The sequence below is a fragment of the Mya arenaria genome, chromosome 1, assembly GCF_026914265.1.
Source record: "Mya arenaria isolate MELC-2E11 chromosome 1, ASM2691426v1".
NCBI lineage: Eukaryota > Metazoa > Mollusca > Bivalvia > Myida > Myidae > Mya > Mya arenaria.
The window spans coordinates 6,839,382-6,854,327 of NC_069122.1; the positions used below are offsets into that span (position 1 = coordinate 6,839,382).

The 14,946-nt window shown below is 35.1% G+C and overlaps 1 protein-coding gene across 6 annotated transcripts in view; it reads left to right on the forward strand.

Annotated features, from left to right (window-relative positions):
• Positions 1-14,946, forward strand: part of LOC128215599 (uncharacterized) — a 55,057-nt gene that overhangs the window by 21,688 nt on the left and 18,423 nt on the right. For 5 of the 6 annotated variants that reach the window (XM_052922329.1, XM_052922411.1, XM_052922337.1 and 2 more), the window contains 6 exons: positions 4,807-4,846; positions 6,179-6,420; positions 9,944-11,672; positions 12,643-12,786; positions 13,212-13,322; positions 13,757-13,883. In XM_052922329.1, the coding sequence (XP_052778289.1) occupies positions 4,807-4,846; positions 6,179-6,420; positions 9,944-11,672; positions 12,643-12,786; positions 13,212-13,322; positions 13,757-13,883 (2,393 nt within the window). The remainder of the gene's footprint in view (positions 1-4,806; positions 4,847-6,178; positions 6,421-9,943; positions 11,673-12,642; positions 12,787-13,211; positions 13,323-13,756; positions 13,884-14,946) is intronic. The other variant, XM_052922605.1, reaches the window with a different exon arrangement.

Consider the following 14,946-nt stretch of genomic DNA (forward strand, 5'->3'; position numbering starts at 1 on the left):
AAGCCTAGAATTGTTAATACGAGCTAGTATGAGGCCAATAGTTGCATCATTTTACATGATTAAAAGAATATTTTGTCATTTACCTGTTCAAAAAAGCGCATAATGGTTTCCGAGTTTATAGTGTGTATATTTAGCATGTCAAACAACACGTGATAAGTACAGATGCATATATACATATACCGATTCTATTTTTAATTCAACTGGGATTGATGTGGTAGGCAAACCCAATAAATTTCGATATGGAAAATACTGTGAAAAAAACATGTGTCGTAAGCGATGTAATACATCAGTAAGTAAAATTCAATGTGTTGTACACAACGGTATCAATTTTATGTTAAGTTATTGACAATTTTCCTTTTTTCTTGCTATGGTATCATCTGGTGTCTAGTCCCTTTAATGCTTTGCATAAAAAAGACCGGCAGCACGGCAAGCGCTGCGTGAATATCAAATCTAGAATTTGAACAAGCTTGAAAACATTTTACCAGTGCAGGGCTGTATTGCAGGTGTGTGCTAATTCCAACCATGGCATACTCGGAACTTGATGCATCATTTTATGCTGACTATATGTTCTGTATACCGCAAAAAATAGCTCTCCCATTACATGTAAAACTAATATAACACCTACTCAGCTTATTATCATGTTTATCTTTCTAATCTAAAAATAATTGAGCCAGCCTAAGGTGGCTTATCAGTTGATGATGCTAGGTATAAGATAATCATTGAATGGATGTGTACTACTGTATACTGTCAAAGCATTCATGTTTGTGGGCCTGAATTTTTTGTAGAAAACTCATTTTCTCTTCCTACGTAAATTTTCTTTCTTTGCCTTCTTAAATGTATTTGCTTATAAGTCAGGTAACAAACTTGTAGTTTATCTTTCTGAGATCAGAGTTGTTGTGAAATACTGCGTATATATGAGCTTGTTCACGTAGCTACACTATGATGATGATACATGTAAACATATTTCAGCAATGAGTTTCAAAGTCAAATGCAAAATTTAGTTTGTACATATCTTGTTTGCTGATACTCACCTGAAATCTATTTCCTCGCTCTGTCCTACATCATCGGTCATTCTATACTTGTACATAATATAAAGTATATGCCTTGATGACACAGCTCACTAGTGGATCCAGCAAACCCAGCACATGCTCCCACTAAAATCGTCCATGTTTTCTTTTAATTTCTATATTGGAGAAAAAAGCACCATTTGGGACTATAAATTGTTAAAAGTTCCATGGGTGAGTTCCCCAAAACCCTCTGCCAACACTTTAAACTAAACCCCCCAAAAACACTTTAAGCTTAATCAATTTTAAATCTGAGGGAGATGCGCATTAGTCCAAAAGTTATGCCACCCACTTTTGTCAAATCACATACCCTTAAGTAATTTTTCATTTCCTTTCTAATATGACTTCATTTTTGTTTTGAGGTCATCACTTTTCTATTAAATCTCTGAAGAGTCTTAATCACAGTTAGCTACTCGCAGTATAAAGGTAAATTCTACTTACACGTCCGCCATCATTTGGTAAATTGGCAAAGTTAGTCTACTGTGAATAATGAGGAACTTACAGTACACTTGATTCACTATGCCTTTCAGTGTGCTACTGTAGAGCTGGGAGGAATGTGGTAGCAGGTTGATATGGCTGTAACTGCCACATACCTCCCCAGCCTGATACAAACATCTCCCTGAACACAGACACTGATGGCAACCAGGCATACCATCTCTCACTGGAGATGATCATTGCTCCTGTAATCTAGGTGGTTTTTATAGAGACATACACATTCCTGGAGTAACCATCTGTCAGATATAAGACAATTCCAAAGATTATGTATGTACAGTTATTAGTACAGAATATGTGTTGCTTAGTGATGTAAATATTGTATGGTCCTAGTTTCCTTATACAAGTACTATGACTTGAGGGGGATTTGAAACAAAACACACTCACATTTTCCCAAGTTTGGTGCCTCAGAATTTGGCAGTTACAGTCGAACGTCGTTATGTCGACTTTTTCGGGACCTAGTGAAAAAAGTCGAGATAACGAAAAGTCGACTCATCCGAATTACAAAAAATATCACCAATCCCAACACGTTTGAGTTGGATTGTACGATGTTTACATCCACAATTGAACGGTCTTGTTAAATATTTTCGTCGTGAAAACAGCAAACTTATTATTGAAAAATAAAGTGAAAGAAGAATTATTTGTGTCAAATTTATTTCTTTTACGTTTATGGATCACACATAACACATGAAACCACAATTGCATACATTTGTACATTGTAAGATTTTATACCGGGTCCTTCTCTGAATTGGTCGACAAACATTTGACATTTTGAAGTTATTATTTCTGTTCCCATTCGGCATTAATATCTAATCAATAAAATGTTCATGTTTTATACAATACCAAAGAGCTTGAGCAATAAATGTCTCTTAAATTAAATACATAAACAAACAACATTAAATTATTCACACTTACCAATTACATTTTTGTATCCCCCAATTATGACAGTTTGTTATATTGACACGCACGGTATTTTGCGATATGCCGCAAACCGTTATGAATATTTTCACACCTACGTCTCGATCTACAGTTCGACATAAAGAACATAGGAAATGTGTGAAATTCGACCACTGGGACTGAAAAACGAGGTCGACATAGCGAAAAAGTCAAGATAAAAAAATCGACACAAACAGATTTATTTTATATAGAATAAGAAGGAATAAATTCGGGACCGTAAAAAAAGTCGACATAACCGGAAAGTCGACTTAACTGACGTTGACATAGCGAGGTTCGACAGTATGTATCAAATTAATGAGCACAACGTAACCGCAAGCTTTGAAGTCGGGGTTAGAGTGGTCTAGTGGTATAGGTGTCTGCCTCTCACCCACGAGGTTGTGTGTGCAATCTCCACCAGGGATACTAATTCTCGCAGCCTCTCAAAATGGACACCAGTACTGGTTCCTACCAAGGAAACAAACTCGAGAGTGATTCTATAAGCTATATCAGCTTTCGTCACAATCAAGCTTAAAAAAATTAGTATAAATTAAGTCTAAGCTGTGAACTGGTACAATTAATTCTCACCTTATTTGAGTTCTGGATTGTATTGTGCTTATTGAATGTTTGAAGCCAAGCACTAGAATAAGAAGCTATAACTAGAATAAGAATTCAGGCTTGTTCATCACAAGTCTTATTTCGATGACTGACATACATAGTGAATACTTATATTTTGTTAGTGTTGTATTAAAGCATATAATTTACTGTGACTGAGATAAAGTCACAGAGTTTTCTTGGTACAACAGCTATTGGAAAATCATTTACATTTTCCTCGAGTCATCAGCCGTCATTTCATTACTGCATACTGCGTCACGTTGGTGATGCCTACGTCTTTGCTGTGACACTAATAGTTTTCTTCATGTACCAGATATGTGGAGAACCGTATATATAGAGCTTACTAATTGTCTGTCAATGATTCCAGCAACTTACAGCCAAAGTTTTCTTAGTACAAAACCAATACAAAACATATCGTATGGAAAAACATCGGCTGATTGATGTAAATAGTGCATACTGCGTCTTGGTGGTGACGTAAGTAATTAACTGTCATAATCTTTCTAGGAAGAACAACTATGGAAAAATATAGTAGAAGCACTATTATTTCGTTCTGTCAGTGGCATTAGCATTATGGTTAATCAAAGTTTTTCGGTACAAAAACTACAAAAATCTTGGGCGAAGAGCATGCCTGCTGTGCCTGTCAGTGATGCCTTCAAGTTAATATTGTACAGTAATAGGTTTCTTGGTACAAAACCAATGGGAAAACATTTGTGATGACTATATATGAATTAAGTGCACACCATTTTTTGTCATGACTACTGCATTTATGCACAGTTTTCTTAGTACGGTGGGTAATTACGACAGTTAAACCTTTAATGTTGGCTCATTAGCGGTAATATGCATAAAATTATATATATATATCAGGGAATAATTTTTAGTGGTTTCATGGATTTTCTGGATGTTTTTGTTTCCTAGGCAAAGTAGAAACAAAATTGACAAGTCTTCACAACCAGTAGAGATAGGTATGTTTCATTAGACAACATTGAAATGCTTCAATCCCAGAAGCTTATTGATGCCTTAAATGCCCCATGTGAACCCACCAAGGGGCTGCTCTTTAATATATCCATTAGGAACTTGATCCCTGGGTTAAAGGGGCAACTGTGAGGACATCATTTAAACCACTAGGTTGGGCTCATGGACTTCGTTGGTTGTTAGCCATTATCTCACCCCTGATATAATTATGTTTGACCATCATTGTTAAATCTTTAAGGCTGTAGCTATGTTAGTGGAAGTTTGGTTATGACAACAACAAGAATGCATATTTCTGCAATCATGTTTGCCAAGTCCTTCAGAAATGCTAAGCCCGGGTGACATGTTTGCTAAGTTATTAGCATCAGCAAGTAATCTGGCTTGCAATTTGTTTATGGCCTTAGAAATAAAGACATGTAGAAATGTAAAAAAAATACTGTTTGTCAGAAGCTGTCCACAAACCTTAATGTGGGCAATTGTTGCACCTAATTCTGGGAACTTTTATGCTGATACCATTTCTAAATTGGAATTCTACATGAATTTAAAGCATGTTTTGATCAGGAAAGTGTCTCAGAATACCAGAAAGAAGCCTAAAAAGGCCTCAGACCACTATATATATATATCTTAAAGGATGGATTCATGTGACAGTGTTTGTCTGCTGGCTAGATTATTGATACTAGTTGATTAATATATGTTTAGATTGTAACTGAAAGAATGTATTTGTGTGTTTCAGGAGCGGGAGTATGCCACAAGCGAGGATGAAGATCCTGAAGGTGAGATAAGTCGCATTAGATCACACTTCGAGATATTATACAATGCTACATTGTTATCAGACTTTAGAATGAACAATCCCAAATTCTTACACTAGTGATTGGCATCCTAATTTTTTCAACAATTAAGTCTTTTAAATGCTTCATGAAATCTAGAACTTGAGCAAGCCGGGGAAAGTATTTTAGCAGTGCATGGCTTACAGGCTTGTGCTAATTTCAACATGTCTGCGAAGATCAGTCCTATGGAGGTAATCACGTAAACATAGGAAAGCTAAATATTAAAAAACAACATGAAATGGGATTACAAAACAAACTTAAAACAATGCAATACTGAATAAGACTTCAAAAGTACTTCAAAAATCATTGCTGGCTACAAATTGGGGCACGAAACCGCATCAATAAATGAAAATGTCTATTTTTTCCTCTCTGACAACACATTTTAGCTGATGACTTTACATATGTGTTCTACATCGTTTTTAATGGACTTGATTCTTAACCTTTAACTTCACTCAAGACTTCTATATTTCAAAGCACTGGTTAAGGTGCATTGGAAATCATTTTGATGTGTGTTACCAACAATTTTGAAAAGTATTATACTCTTTCTTGTAGTAGTTTTAATGTAATTGGCTTAAAAGGGATTTGTCAGATAACTGGATCATCAGCTTCGATACTTAAGAAGGGATTAGGATTAAAGTTGATTTAGGATAGGCAGTATAAACTTCAATGAATTTTTGCGGAATAATTTTTAAAGATACCTAAGGATTAACTAGTAATCTAAATCCAATTAAATTACGTCAACTCTAGGCTGCATGTATGTACAAAGGGAAACTTCTTTTTTTGGTGCCAATATTTATTATGATGTTATTTTAATGGACTGGTTCTAGAATGTTGTAGGAACGTTGCTAGGTCATGTAGGATGTTCAATACATTGTGTAAGACTTGTTAAGCTAGTCTGCATTTTGAAACGTATACCAGTAATAAAAAAAAAATTCATAGATTTTTTGTTGTCTGGGAGCATAAGTAAAACATTGTTAAAGATATTAACATGAAACTTGGTAGACTTGTTCACTATGAAATTATACACAAGGACCTTGTGGTTAACATATCACTGACTCTAGATCAGAGGGTCTGTGGTTTGATATCAGCTTGGTCCACAAAGCCTTGATTGAGGATTAAAAACTGGATTACAATCACAGAGGAATGATAAATGGTTCTTAATTACAAACTAACCTTACATGTTCGTCATGATAAAAGCTCATGGAAAAAAAAGCTTCTGATACTGATTCATAAATGTAAAATAAATGTTAACTTTTAACAATTTCCTTGCCATTACAGAGCTCTACTACCAGCGAGTACAGGCGGGGGGTCTCGAGCCTCTGGACACAATCTTTGTGAAGACCGTTCGAGACGGGGGACCTGCCCAACGTGCGGGGCTCAATCCTGGGGACCGGATCATATCCGTGAATGGGGAACCAGTGACTGGGAAATCGTACGGACAAGTTATCTCTCTTATTCAGCAGACGACGACGGACCTGTCAATTCTGGTCGTACCAAAGGAGGAAGATATATTGCAATTGGTAAGGACAACTGGGGATGCTAAAATTTTAGAGCCAAGGCTATCTTTTTAAAAAATTGTTTGCAGTCGCGAAATCTTTCCCCTTAAAGTGCTCTGACTGAAAAAAAGTTAACCCTTGATATATGCTAAAGGAAATTGCAGTGCGTTCTCTTGTGAGTGTAATGTCAACACTCAATTTCCAACCTGACCAACCATTTAACGTCTTGCTTGCGCCACTGCAAGTAATCATTTCTTTAAGAATGGCCTAAGCTTTATTACAAAATGGAAGTTAGTTTAAGTATTGAATTTGGAAGTAAGGTTAAGGTTTTTCTTTACTATTAAAAGGGATCATCACAACCTATACTGTGTGAACATTTTCATTTTGTTAATATTTAGTTTTCGATTGAACGTAAGCAAGGTCACTATCTGACTTAATTGAGACATTGACAACATAATCACCCCCCAGGGATTAGGTCATTCTGCAATTGGTTATTTGTTTCAAATTTGTGTCACAGAGATAGCAATGATAATGATTTATTCATCTATTTATTTTTACATTCCTTTACATTGAAATGTGCGCCATGATGAAGGGAAAGAATGGGGCTATGTTTTAAGATTTATCAAAGAGATTACAGATAAAGAAATCAAAATCAATTATTTAAAAAATGAAGGTAATCTTTTTTTTCCACTTATTTATAGTTTCTGGTTGTTGTTTCTAACTTTCTATTGAAAACAAAGCAATTCATGGACTTGTTCATGTTTTTTAATCTTACTGTGAGTAATTTCATGGTGAAATCTGATTTAATTGGATGTCCAGTTTGGAGAGTGGTTAGCACACATGCTTCTGATAAAGGCATGGTGGGCTTGATTCCCAGCTTGTGCATAAGTGAGATTCATTAGTGGTCAGCAAGCCTCAAGGTTCTGCGGTAAAATTACTTGACAACACAAGACCACACTCATGAGGAACACATTGTTCCGTTGAAATCAATTTAATGTAATGTTGTAATAACTTGTCTTATAATGGTTGAAAATAAATAATAAAAACAATTTTAACAAGAATTATTCAATTTTTTGAGTGTCCCATATCAAGTTTAATATAAAAATAATCTGATAGGCTTTCAAGAAAACCACAAGATATTTCTGTAATTGAACACAATGTAATGCTTGTTTCAAGGGGGACATAAGATTCGCAATGTCGTTAGGTCTGTGTACCTTACGCGGCGATGTTAAACCACAATGACAGTGATGTACTAAAAGTCTAACCTTCGTTGTATTGAAGTGTTAACAATCATTCAAATACCTTCGTGTTTGATCAGATCCAAGTGAGTTTTCGGTGAAAAAGTTACACAATAGACAAAGCATTCTGTATTCTGTTTTTGACGTATGACTTGTCTTTTTTGGATGACATGAATGCAAGCATTCATTTTGTTATCATGTAAATTTCCCATTTAAACTGCAGCTTAGATGTTTTTGTCATGTAAAAAGCTGTATAATTAAAGCAAGTTACATATTTTTGTATAAAAGTTAATACAATGCCCTTCCTGAATAACTTGTAGTTTGCATCAGATTGGTTTTTGGTTGTATGGTGTATAGATGTAAACACATCCATTTTCAATAAACCCTCTTTGAAAATGATTTAATAAGATGAATATCTTGCTTTTCAAACCTCATCTTATAAAAAAGATTACTAAGTGACAAAAACGTGGGCTTTAAATCTTTATAGTCCGTATAATATTTCATTGTAAACCTTTAAAATAAGATGAAATTACTAGCTAAATAGCGATGTAATTTGTTTCATGGACGATAGATAAAACATTTTACATTGATTGTAGTTGTTTGACTGAAATTGGACCCAGTAGCGTTTTCGGACAGTTTAAACTGAAGTAAACTTAAAGAGCAACTGACATAAATATTTGTGTCGCTGTTTTGAATGATTGACATTATTTTCAAACATTGAAAATGGTGACATAGTTTTGTGAAATGGTTAAATGGATCAGTGGAATGCATGAATAACGCTTTTTTGTATAGATAATAGGATACTTAATCGAAATAATGTTATATAGTTTATGAGGCCATGCAAGTGAATTTATTTTTCGAAGTTTTGGATTTTTTGTTTGTTGGATTTTTGCTTTTTTATTATATAAAGCAAAAAGGTAATTTTCTCATTCTTAACAATTTGAAACCAATTTAGTCTTAAGTTAATAGATTAAAATCATAATTAGTTTTGAGTATTTAACTGTAGTCTTTAACAATTATTTATATATTGATTATTTAAATACATAGAAGTAAAAATGTAAAAGGTAAAATTTTATAAAATGAACATTGTTTAATTTCTCATTTAAATGTTGATTTACCCTGAGAAAATTTAATGCGGATAAAATTGTCATGAGCGATCATTTTTCAAATCGAGATAAGCAATTGCTGGCGGGGATACTTATGTTATTTCCTCAAAATGTTCACAAGGGAATATATTGTTTGCAAATACGGAAACAATAATTTAATGTAAAATGAGACACGAAAAACTTTGGTGTACAGGAAATATGCAAAAGAGATTATTCAAGAGTTAAGAACATTTTAAAAGGATGATATTTATCCCTGAGATATTTATTTTCATGTTGTAATAATTCTGTTTGAAGTTAACATGGATTTTCATGAGAAGGTTCTTTTGATACCATAATCAACATGTACATAATTACTTTAGGGATAATAAAATTCAATATTAAGGATTTAAATCATGAAATTATGATAGAGATCTTCAATATATAGGATTTGAATCATGAAGTTAGGGCTAAGAGCTTTCAATTTTAAGGATAAATAATGAGTTCAGGATTTAGAGCTATCCATATTAAGGATTTTTATGAAATCAGGCATTTGAAAGTGTATTCTTTAAAATCTCGAAAAGAATATTAATGGCAAATTTGATTAACTGTGATCTAATTTTATTTAAGCCCCTTACCGACACCCTGCGACTGAAGTCCTTACATTTGATTTAAATTTTCATGGTTTTCAGGGTCACATGGATTTTCACCTGATGCTTTTTTGCACTTAATTATTCTGTTATGAATTCATTTCCTAAAGCAGTTATGTATTATTCAGGCATTCATTATTTATATATGCCAAATGAAATAAATTTGAATACATCATGATGTTGACGGATATTGGTGTATTACATCAAGTAGTTCATTCAGCTGTTAGAAATGCTTCAATAAAATTGTACTGATTTTGTTTTTTTCATCTATAAAATGATTCAGATATTGTAAAAGAATGATAAGTGTGAATCATATATTGATCGAAAAATGAAAATGAAAATGATAGAAAAAATTATTTTATCCGATAGATTAAACTTTTTTAATTGAGTATTAATACAATAATAATAAAATAATTGATAATCGTAAATATGCTGAAATGTAAGAACAAATATTTTAAAGTGATAATTATTTACAACATGACAACCTCATTTTCCTGTATAATGCTGGAGACTTGGTAAGAATTTTGTGTTAAATGTATATTCTAGGCTTCCATGAGTTGCGTTTTGTATATTCCAGGCTTACCAGACATCGAGCCAGTCAATCGACTCTGACTACGGAAGTCAGAGCTGTGATCGCTACAGTCGTCAGTCGTCAATGGAAACTGCATCTCGGTCCAGTAGGGAAGCTCGAGATCGTAAAGTTCTTTCCACCAGCTCCCTTGATACAAATTTAACTGTAGACAGTGCTGAATCATATCGACCGATTGACCCATCTCGTCGTACGCTACGGACGTCAACTTCGTATACATCTGGTCTGACCGTTCATAGGGATAATCGGGATAACAGTAATCAGCCGGAACCTGTAACGATGAATAAATCAGTTTTTATGGATAGAAGGCGAGAGTTTGAAAACCGATCAGCTCAGGAAAATGTGAATCCTACAAACAGTAAAGCTTATTCGTTTGGATTATACTTTCCTAAGAAGGAAACTCATGTGAATAGTGCTGAAAATTTAGCAAAGTCAGTTGTGATACGCCGATCTAGGGAAAGTGTTTTACATTCGACTGATTCTCAGGAGAATATATCCAAGCAATCGACTAATGTAACTAGGAATGTTCCAATTGAGTATCGACATAGTTCTAGCCCCGATACCCGGGAGCGATATCGCTCCACAGACGGGATGGTTCGAGACGGTGAAGTCAATCCTGGAAGAACTGGTAGCTCTGTGCGACACAGTTTCCCGGATTCTGGGCTACAAGTGTGGACCTCGCCCAGTCGTCATGCAGGTGATACTAGTTCCCCGTATGGCTTTAACCATGGCACCCCAACTCCAGACAGTGTAATTAACAAACGAGAGAGCTATGCGGGACCTACGACAACAACCACTAGACAGTATGTGCCTGTAGTTAATGAATCTGCCATTTCAAAAAATCAAAAGATGTCCGCAAGTGTGGATAGTATAGACCCTAGATCTAACGTGTTTCATACAGAGCAAAGTTTACGTACAGCGTATAATAGTAACAATTCACATACAAACGAACAGAAGCAGCAACATCAGTCTCCATCCAGTAGAACTTTTATAGTTAAGATAAACGGTGGTGAGGACAGAAGTATGACTCCGACAAACATACAGTCTCCTCAAGCAAGTGCGCATTCTTATGGCACAGCGTTTGCTGTAACTAGGTCACCCACTTCGGCGGAAATTGAAATTCGCCAAAAACGGGAACCACGAATTTTGGTATCGCACAGAAAGAAACAGTTTGAGGAACGAAGTGATACTACGCCTCCCTCATCAATAACAAGTATGGCTCCTACTCATAGGTATAAAACAGAAATTGAAAAATTCACCACGTTTAGAAAGTTTGATGGAATTCAATCCAGGCTAGCATCTTTTGAGAAGACCGGCAGCAATGGTGAACGTTCTCGATCTCGTTCACAAACACCTGTTTCTGCCCAACCAATTAGTAGAGTTCGACAGATGTCACAGGAGCGAATCCATTCGCCGGAACCCGCTCAATCTAATACTCAGTACTCACCTCAGGGAACGAGCCAATCAAATTACTCTGATTCTGCACCAATCAGAATCTATGTATCTCAAGGCAGTGCCAAAACCTCAGGGTCGCCGATCGTGGAGATTGTTCCCATGTCTAGGGGACAAGATGCGAGGGATTCGCGCTCCATGGAACCCAGTAGCGTGTACAGTAGTCATGGTAACCTTGAGTCACATGACCAGGGCGATGGGGACGGGCAAAAACCAGTGCGGAAAGCGTCATTTCTGTCAGCTGTGAATGCACCTTATAGTAGATGTGAGTACAGCCTTGTGTCTGTGTGAATTATTATATTGTGCTAAATGTTGTTTCGAGTTTATACATTTGTGAAAGGTATGTTTAATGTTGTAGTCCTAGAAGTAAGTATTCAAGCAAATGTGTCAATATAAACAGGAAATTGGCAAAACTTTACATGAATAAATTTTGAGCCTTAAAATTTTCCTTATTGAATAGCTCTTGCTTTCAGCAGCTTAAAAGATATAGTTGCTTACAGGAAAGAAAAGCTTTTTTCAAATTTCAAATTTGGTTTCATTGTTAAATGCAAAAATTTATGAAATACTTCTGAAAAAAGAATCGGTGCTATTGAAGAATGGTTTTGCTAGATGTTTTATATTTGCAGCAGGCAGGGAAAAAGTCACCATTGCATAAGTTGAACATTACAAGACACAGAATAAAAATTATCACATAGAGTTATAATTTTATAAGTGGTCTAGTTTGACCAAATTTTACTGTAAATAGTACGGGGTAATCCCCACCATAATGTGTTAAAAGTTATTGCCTGTGGACTATAAATCATATTATGTTATTAGACATTAAATCCAAATTCCATTTTGGGCTGATTTCAGATAGATCTTTATATTTATAAAAAAAAAATATATTTTGAAAATTATATCAGATTTTACTCCCATTTTCTCTCGAATAATGTATCTAATGTACCGGTAATGTAATATATACAGTAAAAATTGGTATTTAAAACAATTTTCGTTAAACATTTTATAGAAAACTAAAGTATAATTCTGAATAACAATAATCATCTGTTAAAAATTCCCAACCCCAAACAAGAAATATGTTCATACACTTTAACTTTTTAAGACTTAAAATCTTATCTTTAATCCATCATTTTATATTGCTTAAAGTCAAAGCTTTTGCTTATTCCCTGCCTTTCTGCATACTTGCATGCTATATTGGTGTAGTCAGAGTGTTGTGAGTGTGGCCGTTGTGGTTTTAGATCTGCCCCAGACTGGGTACGACGGGGAAACCCCCGTGTCGGAGACGCCGAAATCCTCACGCTCCTACACGCTTGGCCCGCGGGATGGACGTGACACACCCACCAGTGCCACGCCCCTCTGGAGAATGCCAAGCCCGACACGCGGTAGGACACGCTAGCATGAGCTTACACACAAGCTAGCACATGCTATCACAAAACAGAGGCTTCTACTGTTCTTGCTGACATGGGCTTCTTGCTGGTTTTGCGAGACACATTTCCGATATATTTTTTTTGGCTTTGCTTTGATTACTTCAATTTACTTATAAGTGAATTCAGGAGATCTCTTTTATTATCTAAGCTTGCTTTGTTTTTCTTCTAATGTTTACCGTTTTAACCAGACAAACTTCAATTCAATTGCATATTAATTCTTTTGAAATATCAGGTTTTAATTATTTGCAGTTATGGAAAATGTGCTTGGCTAAGTATCTAGATTAGTTACTCTTATGCATAGGTTATAAATTATGATATTGTATATTTTCTCCATCAATTTGTTGACGCAAATGCCTTCAAATTAATTCCTACATCTTCAGCTTTGTCCCCTACGAGTCTGTGTGAGCGCAGTATGAATGTTACTGTGACAACGAGCTCAGTTGCCATGACAGCAGGCTCCACCACTGTGAGGCTCCGAAACAAACCAGAAAGTGAGACTTGTTTGATAAACATTCAATTTGGTTTGAAGAATTGAACCAGTTTACGCTTGTCTGTTTTTGAACAAAAAAGTATTTGACAACATTTGACTGGATTATTGGCTTCCAGTGCAAAAAACTTCAAACTTGGCCTTAACTCAAAAACCTTTCAAAATTTTAAACTGGTACATATGTGGACTGGAGAGAGAATAAAGCCTTAAAATAAAAATTAGTTCTTGTTCCATTTTTTTAAGGAGGGACAAATTGTTTGATTAAAGAATCATCTTGTGTTGATGTGTCTTTATGCAGGCAATGGAAAGTGATACAGTCCCACAGATAAACCAATTAATTAAAAGTATTTCTTTATTTTATACCCATAAAACTTATTTCAGTTAACCTTTACAATCTGTTTGTCGACACAGTTTTAACAATATTGAACTGTGTTTCAGTGTCGGCAGAGGACCATGAGACGAAGCTCCACAGGCGGACATCTTACCTGATGGCCACGGCCAAGGACCGGTCAGCAGCTACACTGACCATGTCTCCTGGATCCTCTCCCATACCCCTTGACCCCAAGTAAGTTTAAACTATATGCAGCTATGCATGAATAGCTTCACAGGCGGACATCTTACCCAATACTATATGTGTCTATGTATGTAGGTTAAAGTTTTAGGGCACATTGTGTCAGGTTAAAGTTTTAGGGCAAGTTGGCATATTTACTAATAACTTCTATACCCTTCATTCAATTAACTTCATGCTTCACACAATTATTGACGACCATCTTACAGTAAGATTACATAACACCATTTCGTCTTGAATACAAGTTATGGCCCCTGATTGACTAGGGAACATATCAACTTACCTGATGGCTTAGTTGAAAGACTGGTCAGGAGAAACACTGACCATGTCTTCTGGATGCTCCAAGATACTGCTTGACCCAGAGTAAGGGTGCATTAAGTTTGGTTACTTTTGTTTGACTGTGAATAAAACTATTACCGGTAGCTTGAGTTTGTAAAAACAGTAAAATGAAACACCCTTCTGCAGTAGGAGTTTAGAAACCATTGCCAAGAATCAACTCTAATATTTTAGATCTTACAGGAGTTCGTATTTAGTATAAAAAATGTGAAACAAGTATAGGGAAAACTATAAAGCAATTTTACGAGTTTTATATCGTTTCTGTAAGAAGTTTTTAATGAAATTTTACATAAAATAACAAGATACAAGATACAAGAATCTTTATTTAAATTCCAGTACAAGATAACAAGAACCATTAGCTCAATGGGCTACTTTCCGATAAGACAATGCATGTAAGATTATATTTATTTTAGGACTCTTTTATCGCCAAAAATGAACATTTTATTCATAATTTGGTAAACTTTTTGATGCTCGATTTGGTTGTGTTACACTCAAAATGTTATAATGTCATTTACTTCTGTATTTATAAAGTTGCTGTTTATACCTTAGCATTTGAGGATAATGTCATATTTCTGCTTTTATGAAGTTGCAGTTTATTCCTTACCATTTGAGTATATCATAATTTCCATTAGCTGATAATCTTGCATACATTTACCAGTGCAAAAGCTTTAAGATACAAGATACAAGAATCATTATTTTAACTCGGATAAATGCTTACAAGAAG